Here is a 25775-nt window from a genome sequence, read left to right on the forward strand (position 1 = left end):
CTAACTTTGGGCGAACGTTTAAATATTTTTTTCTAAAAATTAGATTTTTACGCTTTCTTTATTCTTATCCCCAGATGACACAATAGGTTTTAACATCCTCACATGTTGAAAAACAAAGAAAATTTAATTTCGAAGATTTTAGTCAGACTGTTAATTTTCAATAACAGTCTGATTTTGCGTTTTTCAACTTACCTTTTCTCATTTGCTATTGTTTCCCCAAGGCAACAAAAAAGTTTTATGTCATTAGGAAACCGCAAAAAGTAAAAACATCTCAAAAAATGTCAGTCAAGCACTAACAGTAGCTGTAATCAATATCTGCAAAATGTGACAAATCAGGCCGCATCTCCAGGTGGCCATGGTTGCTACTAGTAATATATGTTCAGGGTGGGCTACAAAGATGCTTTTAGCGTTGTTGTTTCCACAATCTTACAAAGTCTTTCCAGCCAGCTTGTGTAGAAAATGACTGATTTGCTGACAGATTTGGATACAAAATACCAAACGTGCTTGAGTTTAATTGAAAATACTTTGTGCCCCTTTAGATATGGATGGAAATGTTTAATCTGAAACCAAAAAGACATTTTAATTTGAGTACAATATCAATATACAGGAAACTTTTGGCACTTAAAATGGTTTGTTCTGATGCATGTTTTTCAAAGCCACTTGCAGCCTGGTGTAAGTCATCTCCATTATATATAATGCATGGGCCAGTTTTCTGAAATGGAATATTTTTGTCAATATTTTCTCAGGTATGGCAATACAGGAAATTTGCAATTGACTTGGATTCAACAACATCTCACTCTGCTGTGCTTCCACTTATTTCCTTATCAATTAAACCAGATAAAAACGGCCTGTTTTGTCGTTTCAAAGTGTAGACTATAAAAGAGCTTTGTTGCAAACATATCACTCATGGTCTTGACAACAGCGTTTTGTTTAAAAAAATGGCCCTTGTTGGGTGTTACGGAAACTTTTTATTTCCACTGATTGCCATTTTTTCTGAAGAGCTAGGCTATGCTTTTTTAATTCTGCATCACACTCTGGTCAACGTTAAGTATTGTACATAGTTTTTTCTTTTGAATATTTAGTTATGTTTTTGAACACATACACATGACAGCAAGTCAATCACTTTTTAGTATTAATTCAACATTGGATCAATGTAGCGAAAGTTTAGCCGTTCGGCATGGTGGTGACCTATATAATTTATCTAGTTGCTTTGCGGCGTTACATTGTGAAGCGAGAAACCCCTCAGAAAAGAGACAAACGAAGACCTCCCAAGAGGAATGGCCAAAAAGTGGTTGACGTCAGTTATGAAGGCTCCCTAACCGTTATCAAAACTTGTCAGTCGCAATAATCTTGTCAATGCTAATGGTGCATTCTGTTGAAACATTTTTCGGTGTAAGCGACAGGCAGCAGAATTTTACCAGAATAAGTCCCCCTAGCGTTGACGCAAGAACCGTATGCCGAGTTTGTTTGCGTAGATGACAATCTACAAGTGACGGGAGTGCAAACAAATGAAGAACTTAACATTGCAAATTAATTCTTTTACGAGACAACGTAAAAGTCTTGAAAAAAAAAACTTTGCGATTTCAAAACAAACAGTGAGTGTGAGCGGCATTTTTCTACATTACCTCTGTTTTAGTATGCCACACTCAAAACTACACAGCAGGTACGGATGTAAAAATAACATGCTTGAATGCGGAGTATTCAGGTCATATTAGTTTCGAGCTGCAATATTTGCTGTAAAGGAACTGCAAAGCAACTACACAAATTATATAGGTCACCACCGTTCCGTCCAAGGGCACAGATATTTGGGTGTTTCCATCAGTTAAACAAAGAACATGCTAAAGCCCCTGAATGCTGTCCCTGGATTAATGCAGAGGTACCGCTCAGATGTTGAATTTGCGTTGGCGTGCAAAAGCGTCATAGCAAGTGCATTTCTTCCCAAGACTTCGAATTGTTGAAGAACTTTCGCTGCCGCTCATTTTGGCTGTCGCCCACATGGGCCGTCGTCCACTTCGACCATCGCCCACATGGTCTCGCCGGAGGGTTTCGCCCAGATGTCGTGTACCGTAGCACTGGAACCATTTATGTGGAAATTTTTTTTTGCCAGCATGTTTTCAAGTGGATTTTGACTTTCTGTGCAGGGATTGTGAACTTCTCAAAAAATGTTTACAGTAGTTTCTGGGCAGCCGAGAGTAGGTTTTGTCGTGCTCCATGAATACAAAATGTCAGGTTAATTAAATCATGCTAGAGTACAACTAGCAGACCCAAGCTTCCATATTTTAATAAAACCTGTTAACTACCTACTTGTCAACAGCTCAACAAAAATTGTTTTCATTTAATTTTTTAATACTGCGTATTTTGTAAGGATCGATGGCTTACTAACATTGAAGTAGTTAGAAAAGTACTTGTTCGTAAGCACATAACGAAAGTTTGATGTGAAATTATTTTTTATTAGTCACAGCCCACGCCAGTGCAACAGAGTCTTCACACAAAGCAAACCATTTCAGAAACACCTGAAGCTGGAAACCGCAAGATTACAGGTAGGAATGCTAATTGTTTGTTTTTGTGATTTATTGTAAAACGTTTTTGTACTTTTTGATGTGCCTATTTATATAATGCTGCATCCATTGCGAATATGCGTTGCTCTCAGTTCCTTTCAAGGCAAACAGAATAAAATCAAGGCCATTTTAAGGTCTTCCGTATCACTAAACATGGAACTCATGTCTTATTTTTCGCGCAACTCATGTCCGCTGCTTCAGCGAGAGCACTCCATTTGCTAACTAAACCACTGAGCCATTTATACGTTCAAAGTATAACAGTGTTTCTTAATTTCAGACACTCGCGCATCCAGAGATGATGATGAAACCGAGTGTGGCGCCAAGTCGCCTTTCCGTAAGTTGACTTGTACTTATCTGCGCTTGGTTACTGGCGTTAGCCTTACAATAAACAATTTCTTATCAGATACCAATTCTTCAAGTATGCAAAATATAAAGAGATTGGACGTTTAAACAATAAACATAGACCTTTGTTTTTATCATTTACTGCAATCGGGATGTTCTTTGGAAAAAATGTTGCTTTCAAGAAATGACGGAATCTTATTTATTTCATTGTGCTCATTGTGCTAAATGTCATACACTCGTCACTCTTTGACTTGGTTAATTTAAAAAACTAAACTTTTGTGTTGACCATGCAATTATTTATCCGGTCTAGAGGTTTGAATGGTGACCATGTTTCAATGGTGGCTTCATTTTAGAAATTATATTGTTTCTTAAAGGAAACTACTAATCACATATTTGAATTAATCACGTACGAGAATTCGCATACTTAAAAGCTATTTTTCTAATTTTTTAATCAATTTTAGATGTTTAGGAGATCCGTAAGTTCTTTCCTCGGCTAAATTTTTCCTCAGTTTATGACTGTAAAAAGCTGGGAATCACCATGTATAGGTTACAAGCTTTACTATATTGCCTATATCTACAAACTTCAGCCAATCTTACCACTGATATGTGTCATATGTGATGCTGTGTATAGTTTGTTGCATTTCTAAGCTCAAAACTATTTACAGAATTGGAAAATCACACTCGAATTGTCATTGATGATGATATTGAGATTGTTGGAACCAAAGAGGCCGAAGTAATGTCCCATATCAGATCGGATTGCCCCATACATCCTTATGTGTAAGACTCATCAACAATTTGTAAATACTAGTTGTTGAACAGGCAATGCTGATGGATGCCAGATAAAGGCATTTTATTGTGAAATGTTTGGAGTTTACAATCCTCATGCGATAACACCGTGTATTGGATTGTTAAGAGTCGTTTCCAAATAACCAAATTTGTTTGTAATTGCATGAATTATAAGCCAACGAAGAGTATGCAGTTTACTGAAATTTCTGAATGCTTACTGGTATTTGAAGACTCATCAACAATTTGTAAATACTATTTGTTGAACAGGCAATGCTGATGGATGCCAGATAAAGGCATTTTATTGTGAAATGTTTGGAGTTTACAATCCTCATGCGATAACACCGTGTATTGGATTGTTAAGAGTCGTTTCCAAATAACCAAATTTGTTTGTAATTGCATGAATTATAAGCCAACGAAGAGTATGCAGTTTACTGAAATTTCTGAATGCTTACTGGTATTTGAAAATAGGCGAACACTATCGTCTTCATTCAAAAACTTGACATTAACGTTTTGTTTTCTCGTTTCAATCTGTGGATCAGAATACTTTTATTACTATTTTAGTAGAGAGGTTACTTTTTTAAACCATAAGCAAACAAAACCATGCAACAACACGGCATTTAGCATGATATAAAAGAAAACTGAAAACAAGATTTCGAACGTTTTCGACTATACGTCCAACGCTTGTCAGGCCTTTTTTTTAAACTGATTGACATGTTCGTTCAAGTAAGAAATGTTAAAGAATGTACTACAGTAAATTACGCTGAAAATGCTTCAAACAATCGACGGCACTGCTTTACATTGGTTAAGTTCAAACTGTTAGAGAATATATTGCGAGATAAAATGGACCGAGCATTTCAAAAAAATAAAAAAAACTCATGTGTGTACTAAAAATTTCAAATAGATTACGCACCATGATATTTGCAGAACTACGATTTCATTTGGAATTAGATTTTCTTTCAATTCTCATCTGAGTTTTTATATCAACGAATTCAGCACGCGGGAATCTGTTTCATTGATCATTTCATGATAAAGTTTTATTCTAGTCAGCAAATAATTTCTTTTTCACATTAATTCAACCCGTCTGGTAAAGTCTGTAAGCTTTTGATAACAGTAAAAATAATATATTTTGTTGGGAGGACGTATAGCCTTGCGAATTCGATGCTTCATTCACTCATTGAAGTTGATGATTTCTTTCCAGACGCGTTGAAAGAGTCAACGCTCCTGCTGATGAAGCCAACACCAAGAGATGTTCAAAGTGTTTCTGTTACATTTGCGACAAGTTGGCACTGGAAGTAAGCTACATTGATTTAACATTTATAAACGTTGAATCAGTGAAGAAGAATTGATTTGTTTGTAAACCGTAGTTTCTCTACGTAAAATCCACGACAAACAGGCTGTGAGCGCCATGCATCAACATTCTAAACTGCTACGTTGCTCGTGAAGTACCAGCTTTGCTGCGTCACGGTATTTTTACTTTAACGTCGCAATAACATGTTATGAACGTCTTTCCATGAAGAGACAAAGGTGTGTTGGCCACGCTTAGGTATGAAGCAGAAGCAGTTTTAAGCCAATGCTGACTTCATGATTATACGAAGAAGTTTACTTTTCACTTTTCCACCGAATGTTTTTCCCAAAGCTGTCGTTTTCACGCTGTTTCAACGTCGTCAAATGCCGAAGCAATGTTGAAACATAAACTAGCTGGTTTATCACGTTTCCTGCGCATACAATTTACATTATGGCAATACCAATTGTTTTATTTGATTCTCACATGTCACCGCAAACTCGTAGCTTCACCGTTTTCAAAATACTATGAAGTAAACTTGTATTTGTGGCGGGACAACATTCCAAAGGGTAAAGAGAAAAGCAACTTAACAGTGGTTGCACGCGCGTCTGAGTTGTGGAAAAGTCGCCATGTTGGTTGGTTGGGTGGTGTGCATATGAACCAAATACTTCAGTAAAAAGAACAATGTGGCTATGTGTGAAGGGTTTTATGAAACCTCACATTTTCCTGGGTAATGCAAACCTGTTTGTTTAATCAGTTTTTTCACCTGAGTATTCTTTTTTTTCTAACCTTGCTATTTAATTTCGTTGAATAAGGAAAGTCTGTGGTATTCTGAATATTATGAAAAGAATAAAACCAGCATATATTTATCTAAACTTTACATGAAACGCATCAATATAATAGTTATTATTGATTTTGAGGAGGTCGCTTTTTTACTTTCAATGTTCATCTTCAGTGTGAGAAATGGATCGATCCTTCCTGCCCTCACTGCAATGCCAATACAAGGTCCAGCTGTTGGAAAGCCAGGCGAAACATGAAGAACAGCCAGCTTATGAACAAGCTTACCACGGAGGAACTATCTCCTGAAATGAAAGATGCAGGTAGTTTGACGCTGAATGTTTGGAGCTGAGCAGCAACTGCGATATGTATCGACGTTTTTGTCATATTCCATTTTTAATCCCAGTTGTAAACGATTTATACTGAGACTTAGTGGGCAAGGAAGCCAATCTTCAAACATTTTATTAATTGCCTTGCCAAAAACACTGACACTTGCCCTTGAGCGGTGTCGAACCTGCGCCCTTCCGGGCGTCGTATCAGGGTTCTCACTACTTAGCGATGCAGGAAACGGCTGTGAACCGAAACGAGAAAGCAATAATCTCCTCTGGATCGCCTGTTAAGCTTTTAAATCTTTCACGGGTCACTGCGTTATGAATGCAATAACGTTTCGTTGACGTGAAGCCTTGAAACATTCTTTATGGTGGCACAAACTTTATAACATTGTTCTGTACCTGCTTGCTTTGTCCAAGAGCTTCGGTTGTCTTGTTAACCTTGTACGACGATTACTTTCATGGGCAGATAAAAACTTCGACGTGCTTCTAAAACATATGGCATTCATAAATCGACATAGCCACACAAAACACAAGAACTCCTTAAACGCGTTTTACGCAAGTCCAACAAACGTTACTTTTATAATTATAAGCTTCAAATGTCGTCCTATTTTATTCACTTGAATCATCATTCACCGTGCAACCTTCAATTCATCCAGGTTCGCTCGCGATGGAGTATATCATCCGTGTTCGAGAGGAATACATCACTTACAGGAACGGCATTCCGTGCGAGGCTCATCTCGTACCATGCGATTGTTCCTGCCATCGTGCCAACAAGTTGTCTCACGACGCATGCGCACAATGCAAGGCTGTGCATGACATGAAGAAGAGATTTAAGTATGTTTTTATTTTTGTCATTCATCGTCATCCGTTTTGCTTCAAACAAGCCTGGTCTTCATCCTGAAATATCAGGGTTGACCAGTTGTCTGCAGTAACTCTTCCATCTTTCTCTTTTGTCGACATCTTTCTCGGTGTTATTTTCGTCATTGTTTTTATTTTTTCCTGTCTACCTTAAACCCTGGGTTTTTTTTTCCCTGAGACTTTTCGGTCATTTGTCCAGAATGACTTGAAAAAATTCGGTCATTTTTTATTTATTTTGGTCATTTTTTTCTGATGAAAATATTTCCTTTCAAGTAGCTGATACAAACCAAAATTTGCACTTCCTGACTAGCTACAACAGGGGTCACCAAACTTTTTTCTTTGAGGGCCGGATTGCTGCGAGATCAACAGCTGCGGGCCGGATGCAAATTGCAAAAAGATATACAACTATTTAGAAACTCCATTGGCTTGAATTGAGCACAATAAATAACAAAGTCAGCGGTAGAATAGCAAAGTTATGATGAAAATCGAAAGGTTGCTGGAAAAGTTATCCCGTGCTGTGATACACTACAGGGCATCGTGCTCTTGAAAAAACATTACATCTTTCCAAATTTGGCCTAGGCTGTCCCCATATGCGGTGACCTAATGATAAAAACAGAACACCAACATGTAGGCTGCCTGCTGGAAAAATGTACAAATTCAACATACAACAACGAACTATAAGAACGAATAATTTTAACAAAGAGGTCTCTATTACACAAAAAGGCAAAGCCAAAGACGGTTGCTAATGCCAAGTTGCACATGAAAGAAGAACTTTTTTCTTAACAGTTGTAGTCACCTGTTATTTCTGCAGCACGTGGCGGGCCGGACGAAATTAGTTTGCGGGCCGGTCCCGGCCCGCGGGTCGTAGTTTGGTGACCCCTGAGCTACAACATTAAGTTTCGCTGAGAAACGTTGTTTTTTTTGGACATTTGACCGAATTGACTATATTTTTTTCGGACATTTTGCTAAAAAATCGGTCAATCACCGATAAATGATCGAAAAAAAAACCAGCCTTAAACATATCATAGTGCCTTTTGAGTGCTGTGAACAGCTGGTTTCAGACTAACACTCATTAGCAACTTTTGTCAAAGGAAGCTTAGCACTTTGTTTTGCCATTTGAATCTCAGCGGTCACACATGGGTAGACCAAAATGAAGTTCACCGTGCACACCAACTCCTGTACGGGACAGACATCTTGGAAGTAAATTTTTACCATCACACACTCGCTTGCTAGGACCTGTTCAACATCAATTTTTCGTTGAGTGAGAATCTTAGGCATTGATAGCTCCAGTTATACCAATCGAAATTAAAGGGTCCGTTTTCTAAGCACCACTCCATCCATGGTTCCATTGAATTTGTTGTTTGCCTTTTTCTTACGTCTAGTAGAACATAAAGAGACTAAAAATTACATTTCACCTTTTTAATTTACGTTATATGTTTTTCGTGGTATGTGGTTATGCGTCTATTCAAAGCCGATAATTCAAAGATAACAATTCAAAGCGGTCGATTGAAAGCCGATAATTGAAAGCCGGCAGTTCACGAAAAACGTATAACGTAAAGCTTAATTTCCAATTCACGTTTGCAACTAATTCTACTTGTAATTAACTGTTTGCTAATTTTTAACGCGTGCTTTGCCGATTCTTACTGAGTGACTCTGTAACTTAACTTACAGGGTTGTTTTTAAATTGGAAAAGGCATTTTGTGACCCACTTACAGCTTGTTGTTGTTTCTCGCACGTTTAATTGAATGTCCACCCATATGTTTTGACCGAGAGAAACCATGCAAACGCTTCGTGTTGTTGGGAGCGTGACATGATGTCTTTGAGCCGGAAGAGCCAGTATTTCCGTACAGGATAGGTCACCCATTTCATCATATCATGATTGATATGAAAGATGTTCAATTCCCGCTCAAGACACCTATCATATGAGCGATTTTATATGTTGGTCCGCGTGGACGCGCTCATATCGATGTGTAATTGTGTATTGCATTAAGATACCAGCTTATGATGGCATCTCGACTTGCTTCAATGCCAGTGCATGCTCAGTTTATTTTAATTATGTTTTCCACTTTGAAATGCTCATACATTGCGACCACTGCTATGTGCAGTGTGCACTGTGCATTTCTACAGTTTCCTAATTTCTTTCCCCCTGTAGATGATGAAATTATCTTGTATCTTATTTTATATATTTATAATAGTATCTTATCTTGTATCACCTGTTCAAGTTAAAGTCTCAACACTTGATTAGACAAGTTAAACCGCGATGAGAATTTCAATCTCAAGTCAATAATAAAATTTTCACCCAATGCAGCTTTTCTGCTAGAAAGTAACATATGATTGTAGAGACTAAACCTTTCTTTTTGATTCAGCTACGACCCGGTCCGCAAAGAAATCCTTGCGATCACCCGCAGTATCCAGCAGAAGTATGGGGAAAGGCCTTACAGTGCGCTCATTTTGTTTGAGGCGCTTCTATTCGAGCTCTGCTCACACCGGCCAGCAGACTTCAACCACATGACGTAAGCATTGCTGCGTGACCTGACGTAAATGTCCGTGCGTGACCTGACGTAACCGTTGCTGCGTGGTACATGTACTTTATTGCGTCAGCATAACTACATCTTGTCAAGTGGGTTAATAGCCCACTGGAGTATGTTTCAATTCAGTTTGTTTTTATATATGATCATCACATGATGATGAGAACACGGCAATCGTAGCAGAGGTCGAGAAAAAGTTAGAAACATAAAGCCACTAACAAGTAGTTTTCCTGCTCAGCCAATCACGCATGTAGCTTATGAGAAGTGTATTGAGCGATGCAGTAGAAATGTGCTCCCACGAGAATACTGTAATGATGAAGAGATTATTAAAACTCCTTGTACTTTTGTTTGGACCACAAAGCTACTTAGAAATACCGTCTTAATTTTTGCCTGAGTTTTCTCACTGCTCACTGCTTCTCCTAGACCACATGTTGCGTTGTAATATTGCCAGCTACTCAGTGCCGAATGAGAAACAGGTACTGCTAATGAGAAACAGTGAATTGTGTAAAATTTCAATCCAACCAATTGGCCTATGTTAGAAGGTAACGCCTATTGTGTGGAATGTGGATGCTTATGTTTTGAGAAATCACGTTGTAAAGCTTAGTCTGTGTAGGCTCGTACCTGTACGCTTTCCTTAGGCTAAAATTCAATGTGTCTATTGTCAATTAATTGTTGTAAGATAGATGGGTGCTGGGCTGTATCACTTCAACATGTGCGCACCCAAAAACCATCATACGATTCTAGACCAAACGAACTTAGGATTGTCATTCCAAGCTTGGGATATTGAAGCTCAATTGTTCTTGTTACTAACTGGTTGATTGTGAGCGATTCTACCCCGATGTTGACCATTGCTTGAGCCATTTATATTCACAAGTAGCTTCCACAGCGTATTCCAATCGTTTTTGTTTTTTTTTGTGTAGGCGCATGCCATCCAATCCCGACCCCACTTGTCAGTGCAACACCCCTCAAATCATGGACGAGCACATTGAAGTGGAGTTGGTGAAGATATTCACTTTACACGAAGTGGCGACGTCTTTTAAGGACAAATTTCTAAGTTGCGTCAATGCCTCTGTCCAACCTTTGCAGTTAAAAGATGTTATGAAAAAGTAAGATATGCTACAAATTTTTTTTGTATACTTTCAACACCCGTCACTTACAAAAATTTTTTATTTCTGAAACAACATAAAAATAACGTCTTTCAGCGTTGAATCAATGTAAAAAGAACAACTTTTGCCGGCTGGGATAATTGTCTTTTAATTTCCACTTCCAACTTATGCTTAAAAGTTTCTTTATGTCATAAAACATCGTTGCTTTTTTGTAAAGATTTTAATTGTTATACAGGATTTCCTTCTCTTTTCCGCACGTATATATGGTACAATATCTCAAGCAGTAGGCCTTGCTTCCTACTTTTATCCACGATACATTAATTTACAAACGTTGTAATTTTTGTTGTAGGCTACCTGGATTTCTTTTTGAAGCATTGATTCAACGTTTGCAGTCTTTGAATCAATGTTACAAAGACAGATTTGCTGGCTCGGTGATGGTGATGAAGGTTGCTCTCAAACTTCAAATTAACGAATTTAAACGTTGCAGTTTTATGGAATTACGTCATTGGGACGACCTCCTCCTTCGGGCTGTGCTGTCAGGCCAGAACACAGCTGGTAGGTTGAGCAGGGGGGACACGCTGCGGGAAACTGCCTCCATTATCGAGATGAGGGTGAAAATGTTGGCTAGGGATACAAGGTGAATGGTGGCAACAGTAATTTTTCCTTGATTCGTGTGACTGACAAAAGATGTGTTGTATTGAGATGGTTCAATGTATTGTGATTGCACTGACACTGCCTGTTTTGTAAAGCGCTAAGAGTATCGTATATCCGCGATGGATACGACGCTTTATCAATACACTTTATTATCACTAGTGGTTCAATTCAATTGAATCACTAGCCTATTTCAATACATATGTAATAATAACTGTCTGTAATCATGACGAAATGCAACAGTTTAAGCAAAAGGGGTTGAATAACATACACACTTGTAGTAGTGCCAGACGGTAGTCAGTTGCGCGAAGGTTTGTTTGTTTTTGTACGAATGTTTGTACCAAACCATATCTCATCGACGCCTTTCGCAGGTACTTGGCCATCACCCGATATCTAAAGGCTGTGAAAGTCTTCAAACCTTCCAAGGGTAACCCTGTAATATCGGATGGCACACCCATAGCGTGAGTACTGAGTATCATTGGTTCAAGCTGTTGTTAGAGTTCTGTTGTTAAATTGCATTAGAGGATTGTTAAAGAAATTTGTTAAATTTTGTTGTTTGACAAAAGTTTGAACTGTGATTCACAATCTTCACTTAAGGACGTGAGACGGTCACTTTGCAGCTTCCGGTTGCTGTCTTCATTATTCTTCTATCTATATTTATTCCTCACCAGTTGAGGAGACCGATTTCTCCATTCTTCCCCACATATCCTCCTCATTCAATCCGACCCTTTCTGCCTCATTTTTCACTTTTTGTTTCCACGCTGTCTTCGGATGTGCACGATTGCTTTTACTGCGTCCGTTGCAATTCATGCTCCCAACCCTATGGTCTTACTTGCATTGTAATTTATTTTTATTCTTGCAGTTATCTTTTGCTATTCTCACTAATGTATGCTTCTTTATGACGAGACAATCACGCTTTCTATTTATTTTCAATACCACTACTAAAAGTATTGACATAGCAACCTAAACAAAATACAATTCATAACTTTGGTGATAAAGTGGTCATTAATAACGGCACCTTATTAGAGTTAGACGACATAATTTTTTCTGTTTTTAGGACTGCCATCTACAAATGGAATTTGAAGTTCACCTCAAAACGTGGCAGCTTCCGGCAAGCTTGCATCCAACTGGCTGAGAACGTCCAGTTCATGTTGAGTCTGTCAATGGACTTCTTTCTGGAACTACTGTGCAACTTGAGCGGGATTGGACTGACAACTAAAGCTGAGATCGTGTCTTCATTCAACAGCTCGAGTAGGAGAACATGCACTTTCATTATTTCGACTAAAAATTAAACATCTTTGTTAATTTTTGCCTAAAACTTCAGTAGAACCAATGTATTGGTCTCACGTTTCACACATCACATCTACACACATCCTCGGAGAAAATGTTATTAGATTTTGCATGAAAGTTAGTTACCATAAGGTGCTAACAACCTTAACCATTTATGAAGGAACAAAGTTGTTTCTGTTGCAACAACAAATAAATTAGCTTGGGGATCAAGAGTATTGCCAATGCAGTCATTCCATGAATCCTTTATCTGATATCTCAGCGTCGCTTGCTTGTACGCCAGTGATGTTGCTGCTGTCATTCACAGGTTCTATAATTTAACAGTTTGAGTCTAGACACTTAGGTTCTAACTATCTCTTTTCGCTTAATTACGTAAAATATTTTGCAATGACTTTCATCCAAACTTTTTTTAGAGGTTACCCGCTACGAAATCACTCTGACCGACAAGACCGTTCTGCTCTTTCTATGCTTGGTCTACATTGAAGGGAGTAAAAGCGCTGAGGTTTCCTTCGATTGCCATTTGTGGTTAGCCCAGTGGTTAAACACGGAAAAGTTTTCCAATGATCCAAACCGGGCTAGAGCCTGGATGCAAAGCAGCACTGAACTTCATGAGCTCAGCAGGCAGGCTGCCCTGACCCATCAATGTTCTCATCATCTGCAACAGTGCCATCCAATGGATGCACAGGCAGCACTCTTCGCCTGCTCAGTGGCGATAGCACGCTTCCTCACCAAGTCAAGCAATAATATTGCTTATATTTCTGACGTCATTAATGTCTACCAGGTAACTTTTTAATAACTTTGGTTTTTAAAATATTTCTATTTAAATAAGTTACGGAAGAAACTGTTTTAAAATGGCAAAAGCTTCACCATAATAACCATCATGACCGATTGTATAAAATATTTCTATTTTCTCAAGCAAATGTTACGAAACGAAAGAACACAGACATTCTCAGTTTGAGAATTGGCGTTCTTCTATTCCCAGCCGACGAATCTGCATTATGTTAATTCTTTAGGCATGCAAAGCGCAGACCTTCAATTAGTATAAAAAAAGGACTGATATGCTGGCTCGTTCAACCATCGCACCTACAAACGACGCATTATTACAAGAGGCGTGTCTCATCAGAGATATTGATCGCAAACCATACTGTGACCTGCATTGTTGATGCAATACCAATAACACAGGCAATTTTAAAACTTATGAACGTGTAGTGTTGTGGAATGGTCTAGCCGATTAAGCGCTGACTTTCGGATAACTGGCTTCTGGTTTAACACCTGGCTGAACTGGTTGTTGGAATATCACCGCAAATCACTTCTATCCAGGGTGTAACAAATAGGTAGGCGTAGTTGCTTAAGGAAATGCGGACAAGAGAAAGGAACTGGCCAATCTTACTCTCACTAATTCCGAAGGTTGCTTATGAAAATCATTCTATTACTTCTTGATATAACCAAAACTTTATCTTCTCACATCTCGATGGTTAGCATCAAGTATTATTCCGTCCACCTTAAAATGTAACTATTGAGGCTCTAATTAAATTTCCCTTTCAGAACAACGAATGGGCGTTGTATTACCTATTCTCCCAACCCGCGATCTTGAGCAGCGGAAGTCATCACGTGATTGAGTGGCTGACCAGATTTCTTAAGTCAACAGGCTCCACGATGGGAACGTTCAACTTGGAAGCGTTATACTCGTAAGATCTCATGTTGTGGTTAACACATTCGGACGCTATTGTTAGCTATGAACTTGAGGCGCTATTTTAGATTTGTGAGTTGTTCTATCTTTTATTCGTTAATGGACAAAATGAAAATTGAATCCCCATAATTTAGAAAATAAATCAATAGCCTAGCTTTTTTTCTCAAGTAAAAAGCTGAGAAAAAAAGCTAGGCTATTGATTAGGGTGGGTCGAAATTTGGACTTTTTCTTCGATTTCATTGCTACAAACTTTTTTTCTTGCTAATAGTCATAAAACGACATTCCTGAAAATTTGAGCTTGATCGGACATCATCTTCATTTATAAAAATCGCGATTTATAAAGGTACCTGAAGCGATTTTTTCGAGGCTTGAAAATGCATTGTTTTTAATAGGAAGTTGTTTTCACGAGATTTGAAAACGTCATAACTTACTTAATTCTTATTGTAAAAAGATGATTTATGCGTCAACAGATTCAATATAATTAGGAGAATCCAATTCATTGTGTATTGACTCCCAAAAATGATGACGTCATCAATGACGTAATTAAACAGTAATTTGCAAATAGCGATAAAACTGATGATTCTACATGCTTCATCTCTAAGTTATTTGATAATGAATTGATGTACTTTCTAAACATAAACATCATGCTGGTGCTCGATGACGTAATTGATGACGTCATCTGCATTACTAAATTACATTTCACTATGATGGCTTCTGGAAAATATTGCTTGTTTCTGATAGATAATGGATCGTTATCAATTAGTTATGATTCGCTTGATTTTAAATAACAATATTGCTCTTTAAAGATTTGTTCCGCACTGCCTTTCCAGGTGTGCAAAATAGGCATTCTTTTTAACATATTTCAACGCAATGTCTCGAATTTTATCAGGCAAAGGTGAACAGCACTGCAATGATTTAAGAATATGCTTTGGTCCGTCTTTGTACAATGATTCACATTTTATATTGAACCAACATGAGGCATATTGAATGACTATATGCGCAACAATTATTTTCAAGTTTGCTGCAATGTAACTTGGCAATTTGTGATCACTGATGTATAGTTTGTATCAACGTGAAGCGAAAGTTAGCCACCACGAACGATTTAACGGACCAATCTTTGCGTACATTAGTTTAGATGAAACATAGCCATTCCTAATGGCATTGGTAATCTCGTACAGATACCTTTGATCAGTCGGTAAATCTTTTACTATGTGCTCCGGTAGCAAACGATTTCCTGGCCCCATCTTTACACAAGTTCACAGGCACAAATAAAGGGTTGACTTCTTCAAATTAAACTCTACTTAGAAGCTTCCCTATTGGCCCTTTAAACGGTCTGTCACCACTGGTAGGTCCATCTAATGTAGCGAAGACGTGTCGAAGGGGTAACTCATTGGCTGCAACTTTGCAACATGCATATAAACCAACTCACACGATGACCAAAGCGTTGTTCCAGTCCAGTTATCACACCTGATTTAAATCCAGTGTTTACATTCACGGAATCACACCCAACTACTTTGACACAATGCACCATATTATATTTTTTGATGCAGTCCATGAGAGCATTTGTAATATCTTCAGCTGTTCCTGATATTGGACTGACAACAGTTAAATACTGATTTCCAGGTTTCTGAACAACACTGCAGTGTTCTTCGCGAACAAAAATCTTGCCACCTGTTCTTGATGCTATCTTAACAGTTTCATCTTAATAAAGTGAGTGACGTCATCAATTACGTCATCAAGTACCAGCATGATGTTTATGTTTGGAAAGTACATTAATTCATTATCAAATAACTTAGAGATGAAGCATGTAGGATTATCAGTTTTATCGCTATTTCCAAATTACTGTTTAATGACGTCACTGATGACGTCATCATTTTTGGGAGTCAATACACAATGAATTGGATTCTCCTAATTTATTGAATCTGTTGACGTATAAATTATCTTTTTACAATAAGAATTAAGTAAGTTATGACGTTTTCAAATCTTGTGAAAACAACTCCCTATTAAAAACAATGCATTTTCAAGCCTCGAAAAAATCGCTTCAGGTACCTTTATAAATCGCGATTTTTAGAAATGAAGATGATGTCCGATCAAGCTCAAATTTTCAGGAATGTCGTTTTATGACTATTTGCAAGAAAAAAAGTCTGTAGCAATGAAATCGGAGAAAAAGTCCAAATTTCGACCCACCCTACTATTGATTTATTTTCTTAGTGATTGCTTTTTGTGTTAGGTAGGATCGCCCATTTGAGGAAGTGTCATAGTACCAGAGCACCTTTTCCAGTTAGTTTTTCCCACTTTTGATCCCCATAATTTGGATTGCAGCAATTTTATCACCAAACTTGATGCTACACTCACAGTGATGTAGTGGCTTTTGGTTAATTTGAATCTCGCTTGAATTTATGTCCAGTCCAGCTAGCAAACGTTTTCATTTTTAATCGATTCAACGTCGTGTGACGTAATCATTTTACTCACTTGAGAATGTTGGTTACATTCACTTAACTATTGTGAAGATTAGTCGGAGAGACAAGCAAGCCAGCTTTGACGCCGGCTGTCACATGTGTCATGCTAAGAATGCGTTCTGGGTGGGTAGACATCGTACTTGCGCCCTTTGAGCGTCGATAATGCGCGTTCGTCGCGATACACAAACACAGAGTCATCAATAATTGTCATACTTGAATAGACTTGCAATAGTAAACCTGAGTTGTTGTTTTTTTACTTCATTTGTACAAGCTCCCGCAGAGAGAGGGGCGAATAAAGCTTTTAGCCAACCTCCCCACGATCACCATCTTCAAATAAACTTGTGTGTATAGTGAGCTTGCTTGGCCGATTTTGACATTTCCTTACACAGGTTGATAAAGAAGAATACTTTCCATGACGTATCCGCTTTCCTCCACCAGTGGATTGACCCGAATTGGACAAGCTGCAACGTCACAATGATGCAATATGTTTTGAAAGTTATCTCAAGATTTGCCTCCAGGTATGGTGACACACTGTACGCAGTAGGAAGTACGTTAGTACGTAGTGTGCGCGAACGGGCTACTTGTTCACTTTTCTTTCTTCGGTCTCAGTTTTCAACGCCTTGCAAAATGAAGAAAAACAATATTTGTACACTTTTGTTTTATTAATTCAGTTTCTTCTCTCTAGTGATAAGCAAAAAAAATAAATAACCGTCCTGTAACTCAACCAACTCAAAACTGATGAATTTTGCTCAACGTAGTCAAAAAATGAAACGTGTAACTTACAAAAAATGTGAGATCATCTGAAGGCAAGCGCGAGACTAATTTAGTTTCTCGCGCGGGCTTGCGGTGATCGAAGCCAAACGTCACAGTAGTAGGTATACGCTATTACGCATAGAGTTGTTGCTACCGTGTCTCCTAGCATTTTGTTTTAGCTTGACATTGTCGTATCCCAGGTGAAAGAGAAAGTGCGTGTCATTGAATGTTGCTCATTCGGCGTGACACTTTGTTATAACAATGTTATCGTTTTGAGAATCATACTTATGACTGATCATTTGACTTTAAATAGACTATCCAATATCCATGGACTGCACTACCCGGTGGTTTTAACATAGTTTTTATAATGCTGAAATATATTTGAAAGTTAGCTAAAAGACGGCGAGCTTCAAGTGTGAAAACAACGCCAAACAAAACTACTACTACTTATGGCTACATTCCACTTGTTTATTATATCATCAAAGCTTCAATTTATCAATTTAAAAACCACACAAGTATTGAACAGCTCTTACAAATGCAACCTCTGTCTGTTTGAGCTGCAACAACACAGCTTTGTTAACTTTTGTGAAGTCTAAATGTTATTTTGCGTCGTAACTCGCCTTATTGCCATCAGGGTCATCAATGACTCTCTTGTGAATCAAAGTCAAGTAGTGGAGTGGCTTAATGACGTCGTTCTAGAAAAAATCATCGACAAGAACTTGCAAGTAAGTGTTCGTGGATACGTCCATACATATACACAGTCAAGCTCGCTTGGTTGAACCACGCCTAGACCATGGGTTTGGGAGCTGTGAGAAAGCTTCCTTTAAACGGGCAATCATATTGCAGCTTTATTGCATTTCGTCGTTCATTGTGGTTGTGCATTGGCCTCGGTATACAAGGATTACCTGCTGTACAGACCACCCATGATATGGAAGTCCTAGTCTCCATTGATGATAACACCAGGCAGTGGCTAACCAACCAGCCAGGCAGTAGCTTGGGGTGCTCTGATACTTAGCGACAATATCAGAAAAGTGCAACGTACTTTGCACATTTTCAGCGTCATCAAAATTACAAACATTGATCTGTGTACTTCCCAGGCAAACGACAGCCTGCTGCCTTTGTGCGAGACCATAGGGAAAGCTTGTTGTTACGTCAATATCAAGAATGTTACTTCCTATAAGAAGATCCTACCAACTTCTATGTGGCAGATGAGCCTTAACCACATTTTCTTACTCTACCAACAGAAGTTCGAAAGGTAATTGACTATAAGAGGGTGTAATGCTTTTTCATAAAAGAGCTCAATCACTGTTGTGGTTTTCTTATTGTAGGGTTGTCTTTTGGACTTAGAACGTTCACTTTGGTTATTTTGTTTAGTTTGCTTGGCAAGCTTTGCTTTTAGTGTTTGTAAAATCTATAGCCAAATTTATGACAGTTAGTTCTCTGCCTTTGCTTATGTCCGCTACTCATCTCACTTCCTCACACCTATAATTTTTTGTCCTCTTTTCACAATAACTCATGTGTCTATCATCTTCATTGTATATTTTTCATGCAAACTCCAAGTACGTCTTTTACTTTTCTCTCCAAAATTAATATAATAGTTATACCTTCAAAGGCGGTTTATTTATCACGTGCAATCGTGCATCCAGTATCGTCCCGACAGGGAATCGAAGCCGGTGAACGCATCTAAATGACGCCATTTTTCGATGCAGGAATCTTTTGAAACAAGAAGAAACCGCTGAGCTCCTCTTTCAGGCCGCCAAGCATGGCTACCCTCCCCTGGTGAACGCGATCATGGTACACTACACCGACAACCACGCTTGCTCCGAGGGCGGATCGTCTTGCTTGGATATAATGGAAAAGGTACGTCTTTTCCGAAAATCGTGTTTGATTGCGTCAGTGAGAGGGTTCGAAGAAGATGGTGAATTAGCTGGCTGTTATATTGATGTACTTGCAGATGTTTTAAATAAGGAACAATTGAGCAGTATAACTCAAAGGCTACTCAAATTTCTCAGTCACATCATTAAAAAAGAAAAATTTGAAGACCTCTGTCTAACTAAAAGCGGTCGCCTTCTCGGGAGACGTGCTCGCGACAGGCAACGAATAATATTTATCTTTAATTTTCAACGAAATAAATCAACTAGCCAACCAGGAACACCTTGGGACACTGTGCGACGTAGGGAACGATCAAAAAAATTGCAAACTGAGCATCTAGTCCAGTAAAGGTTACATCGCTGTAATACTGTAGTGGTTAACTGGTTATCTTCACTTTGCTAGCGAGTTATCATGAAGTTTTATTTCCACGACCTTCTTGCGCATGATTTGCTGCTTGCATTACTTTTCGCGTTGTGTTCCAGGTCATCAAAATACTAGAAACTCCACAAGAGGAACTTCTCATGAAGAAGATTGTCATTGTGGAAGCGTATTCCAACCTAAGCGCACATGAGACCTTGAGGTGGTTGGTCTGTGCTCACTGCTCTGCTAAGGTGAGTATCCCGACAGCAATAAAATCTCTTTTTACATTGATTCAACCTTTACAGACTTTAAATCAATGTAAAAAACGACTGATTTGCTGTCTGGAAAAGTAGTTGGGAAACGCATCCAGAAGCCACCAATGCGAGCATCAGCAAACGCGATTCCATGCTAAAGCTTGAATTACGTCACAAATCCAGTTGATTGAGTCCAATAACCGACCGTCCGTGTTGTCCATGAAATTATTTTCCTTTGAGCTAATCATGTATCAATCATCCAAATGGATGCGCAGTGTTTTTGACGTATCCAGCCTACCTACGCTCGGCTGAAGATTTAGATTAAGTCGACGGGAAGGCAGCTTTCAAGTGTCCTGCCAAAGACACAGTCGCATGTTCTTGGGCGGTTTTGAACCGGCACCCTTTCGAACGTCGTACCGGGATGCACAGTGTGATAAGTAATAATTCAAATTTATTCTAAAGCTTTCGCCACATAAGCGTGGCTTTATCATATCATTTTTATTCAAACAAAATTTTTGTTGTGTCTAGATGCCGAAAGAATGGGCCAGGGTCTGGTGCGCATTGGAGCGGAGCGGCATGAAGACTGAGCTCAATAAGATTGTCGAGCACACCTTGGAACAGTTTTCATTGGTGAGGCATAATACAATCACTGAGGTTTCAACTACGTTCCAAATGCGTGTTTCACAACTTGGTTGATGCTATTTAAACATTATGAAAGACACTTGGAATGATGGTGTGCTTCCATTTCAACATGTACAAGTGGGGTTTGGCTCCCTCATCGGCCTGCGAATGCGGCGCGGAGAAACAAACTGCTGACCATGTCATTCTTGTATGTCCCGTTTACAAGACGCCAAATGGAATGCATGGTGTAGTAGCACTGGATGAAGCTACAATTACCTGGCTTTTCATCACCTGGCCTCAAATTTGAACAATCCTGTGTCATACGAAAGAAGAAAAACATTAAATCATATTATTTTATTACTTTTCTTCGCCTATGGCGTTTGTTACCAATACTGCAATAAGTTTTACCACCTTGCTTCCTAAAAACTCTTAATTTTGTTTCAAAGAAGCGTGATCTTCACCCCGAAACACCAGAGGTCGACCAATTGTCTGCCGTGAATCCTCCATTCCTCTCTATCATTGGCGTCTTTAATTTTTCAGTTCCTTCTCAAATTATTCCACCTCCTGGCATGTGTTCGTTATCCTTTTCTCATTTTTACTTTATTCCAAACGCGTCATATGACGACAATGTACGAACGCAGCCACACTGCCACACTCAGCCACAGCTATCTAATTTGTCTACTTAATGTTCTACCAACCCGTCAATTATTATTATCAATTTAATATATTTATATATTTAATAAATTATTATTATCAATTTAATACATTATATGTATTTAATAAATTATTATTATCAATTTAATACATTATATGTATTTAATAAATTGTTATTATTACCATCAATTATCATCTTTCATTGCATCTTGACAGTGGGTGAAGGAGCTGAGCGTGCAGGAAGAGAGTGACATCCAGCGGTTGTTGCGCTGCCTCGACACATTCGTCGTCCAAGTTGTGACGACACTTCTTCAATGCAACTTCGACGAGCAGAGCGTCGAAGACATGATCTCCGAGACGCGATACTTCATCGCCAACATCCAACTGCGACAGTGAGTCAAGCTCTTGCTTGTTGCACACAAGTTATTTTTGTAAGATTGTGACAAGCCGTCTTTGATGCGGAAAAGCGTTTCGCCGTTTCTGAAACACATTTAAACGCTTTCCATACTTTCACGCGTCGCCAATTTGCGCGCTGGTGGTTATTTGAATCGTCTGTTTTACGTAAAAAATAACTACTTGACTTTCAATTTCATACCGTTGCTTAACTGGAGCTAACCACTTTGTTATCAAACAACCTTTTGTTGAAACATGTTTTTTGATATTTTTAGTGAGTATTTGAGAATCATTCAACGAGTGTTTGAAGCGGTCAAAAAAGGAAAGAAAGCGGAAAGGAAAAAAGCTTTACCGCCACCTACCGAGGTAAAGCCGCAAGTTGCTCAACTGTCTGAGACGAGTCCAGACACCACGAGGAGTGAGACTGTTGAAAGCACTGCCGCTAGAGAGGAGAGAGAAGTGGATAATCCACAGAAGCAACAAACCACGAGCAATGAAACAACGACAAACATTGAAAGAATCGAAATGATTTCGTCACCTTCCGAACAAACTAAGCCAACAACAAAGGTTGACAAACCTTCATCAGGTTTAAAACTCACCATTTCAAAATCCCGTATAATCCCTACACCTGACACCCCGGCCAGTGGGTCCGATACGGGGCTAACCTCACCCTCTCTAGCGTCCCCAGCTACGCTTTGCCCCCAGTGCGGTGACCCAATGACGTCATTATTCCGATGCTCGAAGTGTCATGCGAGGAAGTCGGTAGAAGTAAAGTGCCCGAACTGCCACCAGATCAACCGGGGGCTGAAGGGGTACAGCTGCAGGTTTTGCTACACTTCCTTGCTTGGTATTCTTACCAAGGGGGAGACAGCCACAGAAGAAGACCTTCCGGAAAGCAAACCGGAGAAGACTCATGTTGAGAAGAAGCCAAAGAAATTAAAAAGGAAGAAGACAGAAGAGCTTGTTCACCCCAAAGATGCGGCCAACAACAACCCTCCAGCAGTCGCACGAGAAAAACACTCTGCTCCTTCAATTGAGAAGTTGCCTTTAAGCTTTAGTCCTGTGCAAGATGTTGTAAACGCCAAACGAATGAAAATGAGCCTCCTTAAGGAGAGTCGTGATTTTGGCCACACAAAGGATCTTTCCTTCTGGACCGATTCTCCTAAGCATAACCAGAAGGTCCTCGATAAAGTTCCAGCTGACGACTTTCTTCCGCAGAAGCCGAAGCCTCATCAACGGGCCAAAGAAGCTCAACAGAAGGAGAGGCCTAACCCCAAACCAACCACTCCACCCAGGTCGAGTTCGAATTTGTTTTCCAATATGCAAAGATATCTTTCCTCTGAATCCAGCACTTCTTCCGATGAAGAGGAAGAAACTCGCCATGTTCCACCGTTGATCCTGAAGAAGAGAAAAGAAGTTGACTCACCCAAGGTCAAAGAGATTAAAAACAACCGCGCTATGGATTCCCCCGGTTCTGGCATCTCCACCAAGCGATGTGTCACTCAAGGGACCGCCATGTCGAAAAAACAGCGCGGGATATTACAGCGAATGAAAAACATAGGAAAAGTGCCTAAGGTCGCCAAGATATCACGCCCGCTCCCCAAAGAACGAGACTTAACGAAGAGACGAAAGCCAGGTCCTTTGAGTCGGACCTCGTATTACGTCATTCACAGCCACTGGAACATTCCTACACATATTAAAGTGCCCTACACCACTGATCTCCCCAGCTTTTGTGTGGTGCATTTAAAGTCTTTTCCGCCTGATAAAATGAGAATTATCCGCAACTTGTTACCAGACCTTGGACTCAGGAAGTTATATGCCTGAGCTAAAAGGGAAAAAGACCTAATATTTAATGCAATGCAAAGAGTTGCTTCTATTGGCCAGGCCTATTATTGTGCCTGTAATCTGTTATTATTCTACTGTCCAGTTAAAATTGGCCAGAGTGAACTTTGTAGCCTCCATTTGAGGTAGACATTATGGGACGCGTTGCTCCTCTTTTCCGCCCACATCAGAAGGGTTAATTGCGTTTTTTTACGCTTTGCTGCCGGCTTAATTTCAACAGAAAAACCTTAAATTACTTCAAAACCAACTTCCCTTCTCTTACATAACCCACAAAAAGTACATTATTTTGTAAATCAGAAAAAATCGTAACCCTTCCCGTGTGGCGGATAAGTTAAAAGCGGATGCAGTTTCGCATCCCCATAATCTAAAATGTCTACCTTGAGGTTCGAACGTGCTATACTTCATATCTTTCCGAAATTGCAATGTTTTCACGGTTTCACGACCACTTTGTGGTCCACTACCTGGACAACTATGGACGACTGGACGTAGATTCTTGGTCCTTCGTGTACTTGCCCAGACAGCGAAATCCGTCATTTTTACATTGGTTCAACGTCTGCAGACGTATTTTGCTATTTGGTTGAAACCACTTTACTGGGATTTGCAGTCATCTGATTTTAAGTGTTTTTACCATATTGAACGCCGTGTGTAGATTGCAATCCCTGTTTACGAATTGTAGATTTAATGAAAGAATGAAAGTTATGTCAGCTGTAGCTCGAACGATCGATTTGCATCATTCAACAGTCAACTTGCTGCAGGATTATTGTTTTAACTACAGATCAGTTGGCAATGGAATCAATGTTAGAAACATGTGGATATTGTAATACAGGATTTATCAAAAACAACACCCTTGGTCGCAATAAACTGAATTCTACTTCTGCGCATTAAAACGTAAATTTGTCGGTTCAGTTGTTTTACTGAAATCAAATGGAAGCCATCCTATTGGATATGACATGCATTTCAATCCGGACAAATGACAAAATATTACCACACGAATGACTTTCCACTAGTGGAAACGTTAACGTGAATTATTTGAACAGCTCGGTTTCATAATAGTACATTATGAATTTTTGATCTGGCGTTTCTATTGATTAAACTGTATTTTGACAAACGATTTTGTGTTGCACGACTACTTTCATTTGTCGTTGAAAAGAAGTCTGTTTAATCCTCCCATTTCGAAGCAAAAAATCCGCTGAGCTTCGCCGTAAAGGAGCCATGATTTCTCTCGCTCGCCGCGCTCTGGGCCCCGACCATCCCCTCCATGCAACATTCAAGCGACCATCACCTATAAAGCAGCGGCTGAAGTCAAGACGCCCCTTTGTGCCTGCCGCACAACAACTACTTAAGAACGAAGAAGAACTTGGTTTAAGTGCGAAACACTGGACTAACCACATGTGGAACAAGGAGTGGCAAAACCACACATCCACGCTCCGTGACTTCATACCCGACGCCGATCCCGTCTACCGGGGATGTCCCCCGCAAGGCTTGCGTGGGTCAGGCTTAATCGCCTGCGAACTGGCGTCAGCCGCTTTCGTTCGGACATGCACAAGTGGGGCCTGGCTCCTTTACCAGAATGCGAGTGTGGTGCCACTGAACAGACCGCAGACCATGTCATCCACCACTGGGTAGGCCTAACCCATCGGCCTCCACACGGCACGCATGGTCTGAGGACCCTGGATTGACGAGACTGTTGAGTGGCTGATGATTTCCTGCCCTCCAATCTAGCCTGGAAAGATCTGCTCATACGCATACCGATGAAGCAAAAAATATCTATCTCTAGGATTTAACGTCTATTGTTCCCCGCATTGCGAGGGTTGGACGCCAACGAATGTCTGATGGCATTTCTCCATGCCACCCGATCCTGAGGGTCGACCGAACCAAATCTTCCAATCGCAGATCTTCCCGGATGTTGTTGAGCCAACGCTTCTAAGGACGTTCTCGAAGATTATTTCCATAAAATGTAAGAGAAGGAAATTTATTTTTTTCTTTCCCACTTGAGTAGCTTGCTGTAGGTTACATCAAGCTACCACGTCGCGATTATTACAGCTTAATCGAAAGATAATGTGGTCAGGCCCGGATTTAAGTAGGGCAGAGAGTGCAGGTGCCCCGGGCCCCCCTTTTGAAGGCCCCCCGACGTGGAAAAAATGTGATTTTGTGTTATTTTTTTCAGCCTTTGAAGTTTCTGCAAAATGCTGTGCAGTGTTGGATTAATGCTACCGTAGACGTGGTTTTTTGCGCCGTCGGCGCGAAAATTTATTTTGCACGATTTAAAAGTGCCCCGGGCCCCCCATCAGCGAAATCCGGCCCTGAGTGTGGTCAACTGGATATTGTGCGAGGTCTATTTTTTTACCAGTAAAAATTGAAAACTGTTTT

The 25775-nt window shown here is 39.6% G+C and overlaps 1 protein-coding gene across 1 annotated transcript in view; it reads left to right on the forward strand.

The window, feature by feature from the left end:
• Positions 1-24507, forward strand: part of LOC145772651 (uncharacterized) — a 33798-nt gene extending 9291 nt beyond the window's left edge. The window contains exons 2-22 of the mRNA XM_082584518.1: positions 2456-2540; positions 2836-2892; positions 3566-3677; positions 4885-4978; positions 5924-6068; positions 6734-6911; positions 9302-9448; positions 10384-10569; positions 11057-11206; positions 11592-11681; positions 12278-12471; positions 12921-13288; positions 14053-14195; positions 17046-17174; positions 18044-18134; positions 18507-18664; positions 19119-19269; positions 19764-19892; positions 20424-20525; positions 21387-21562; positions 21839-24507. Coding sequence (XP_082440644.1) covers positions 2456-2540; positions 2836-2892; positions 3566-3677; positions 4885-4978; positions 5924-6068; positions 6734-6911; positions 9302-9448; positions 10384-10569; positions 11057-11206; positions 11592-11681; positions 12278-12471; positions 12921-13288; positions 14053-14195; positions 17046-17174; positions 18044-18134; positions 18507-18664; positions 19119-19269; positions 19764-19892; positions 20424-20525; positions 21387-21562; positions 21839-23387 — 4434 coding nt within the window. The 3' untranslated portion in view covers positions 23388-24507. The remainder of the gene's footprint in view (positions 1-2455; positions 2541-2835; positions 2893-3565; positions 3678-4884; positions 4979-5923; positions 6069-6733; positions 6912-9301; positions 9449-10383; positions 10570-11056; positions 11207-11591; positions 11682-12277; positions 12472-12920; positions 13289-14052; positions 14196-17045; positions 17175-18043; positions 18135-18506; positions 18665-19118; positions 19270-19763; positions 19893-20423; positions 20526-21386; positions 21563-21838) is intronic.
• The last annotated feature ends 1268 nt before the right edge of the window (positions 24508-25775 follow it).

This window comes from Aplidium turbinatum, chromosome 6 (genome assembly GCF_918807975.1).
Source record: "Aplidium turbinatum chromosome 6, kaAplTurb1.1, whole genome shotgun sequence".
Taxonomy (NCBI): Eukaryota; Metazoa; Chordata; class Ascidiacea; order Aplousobranchia; family Polyclinidae; genus Aplidium; species Aplidium turbinatum.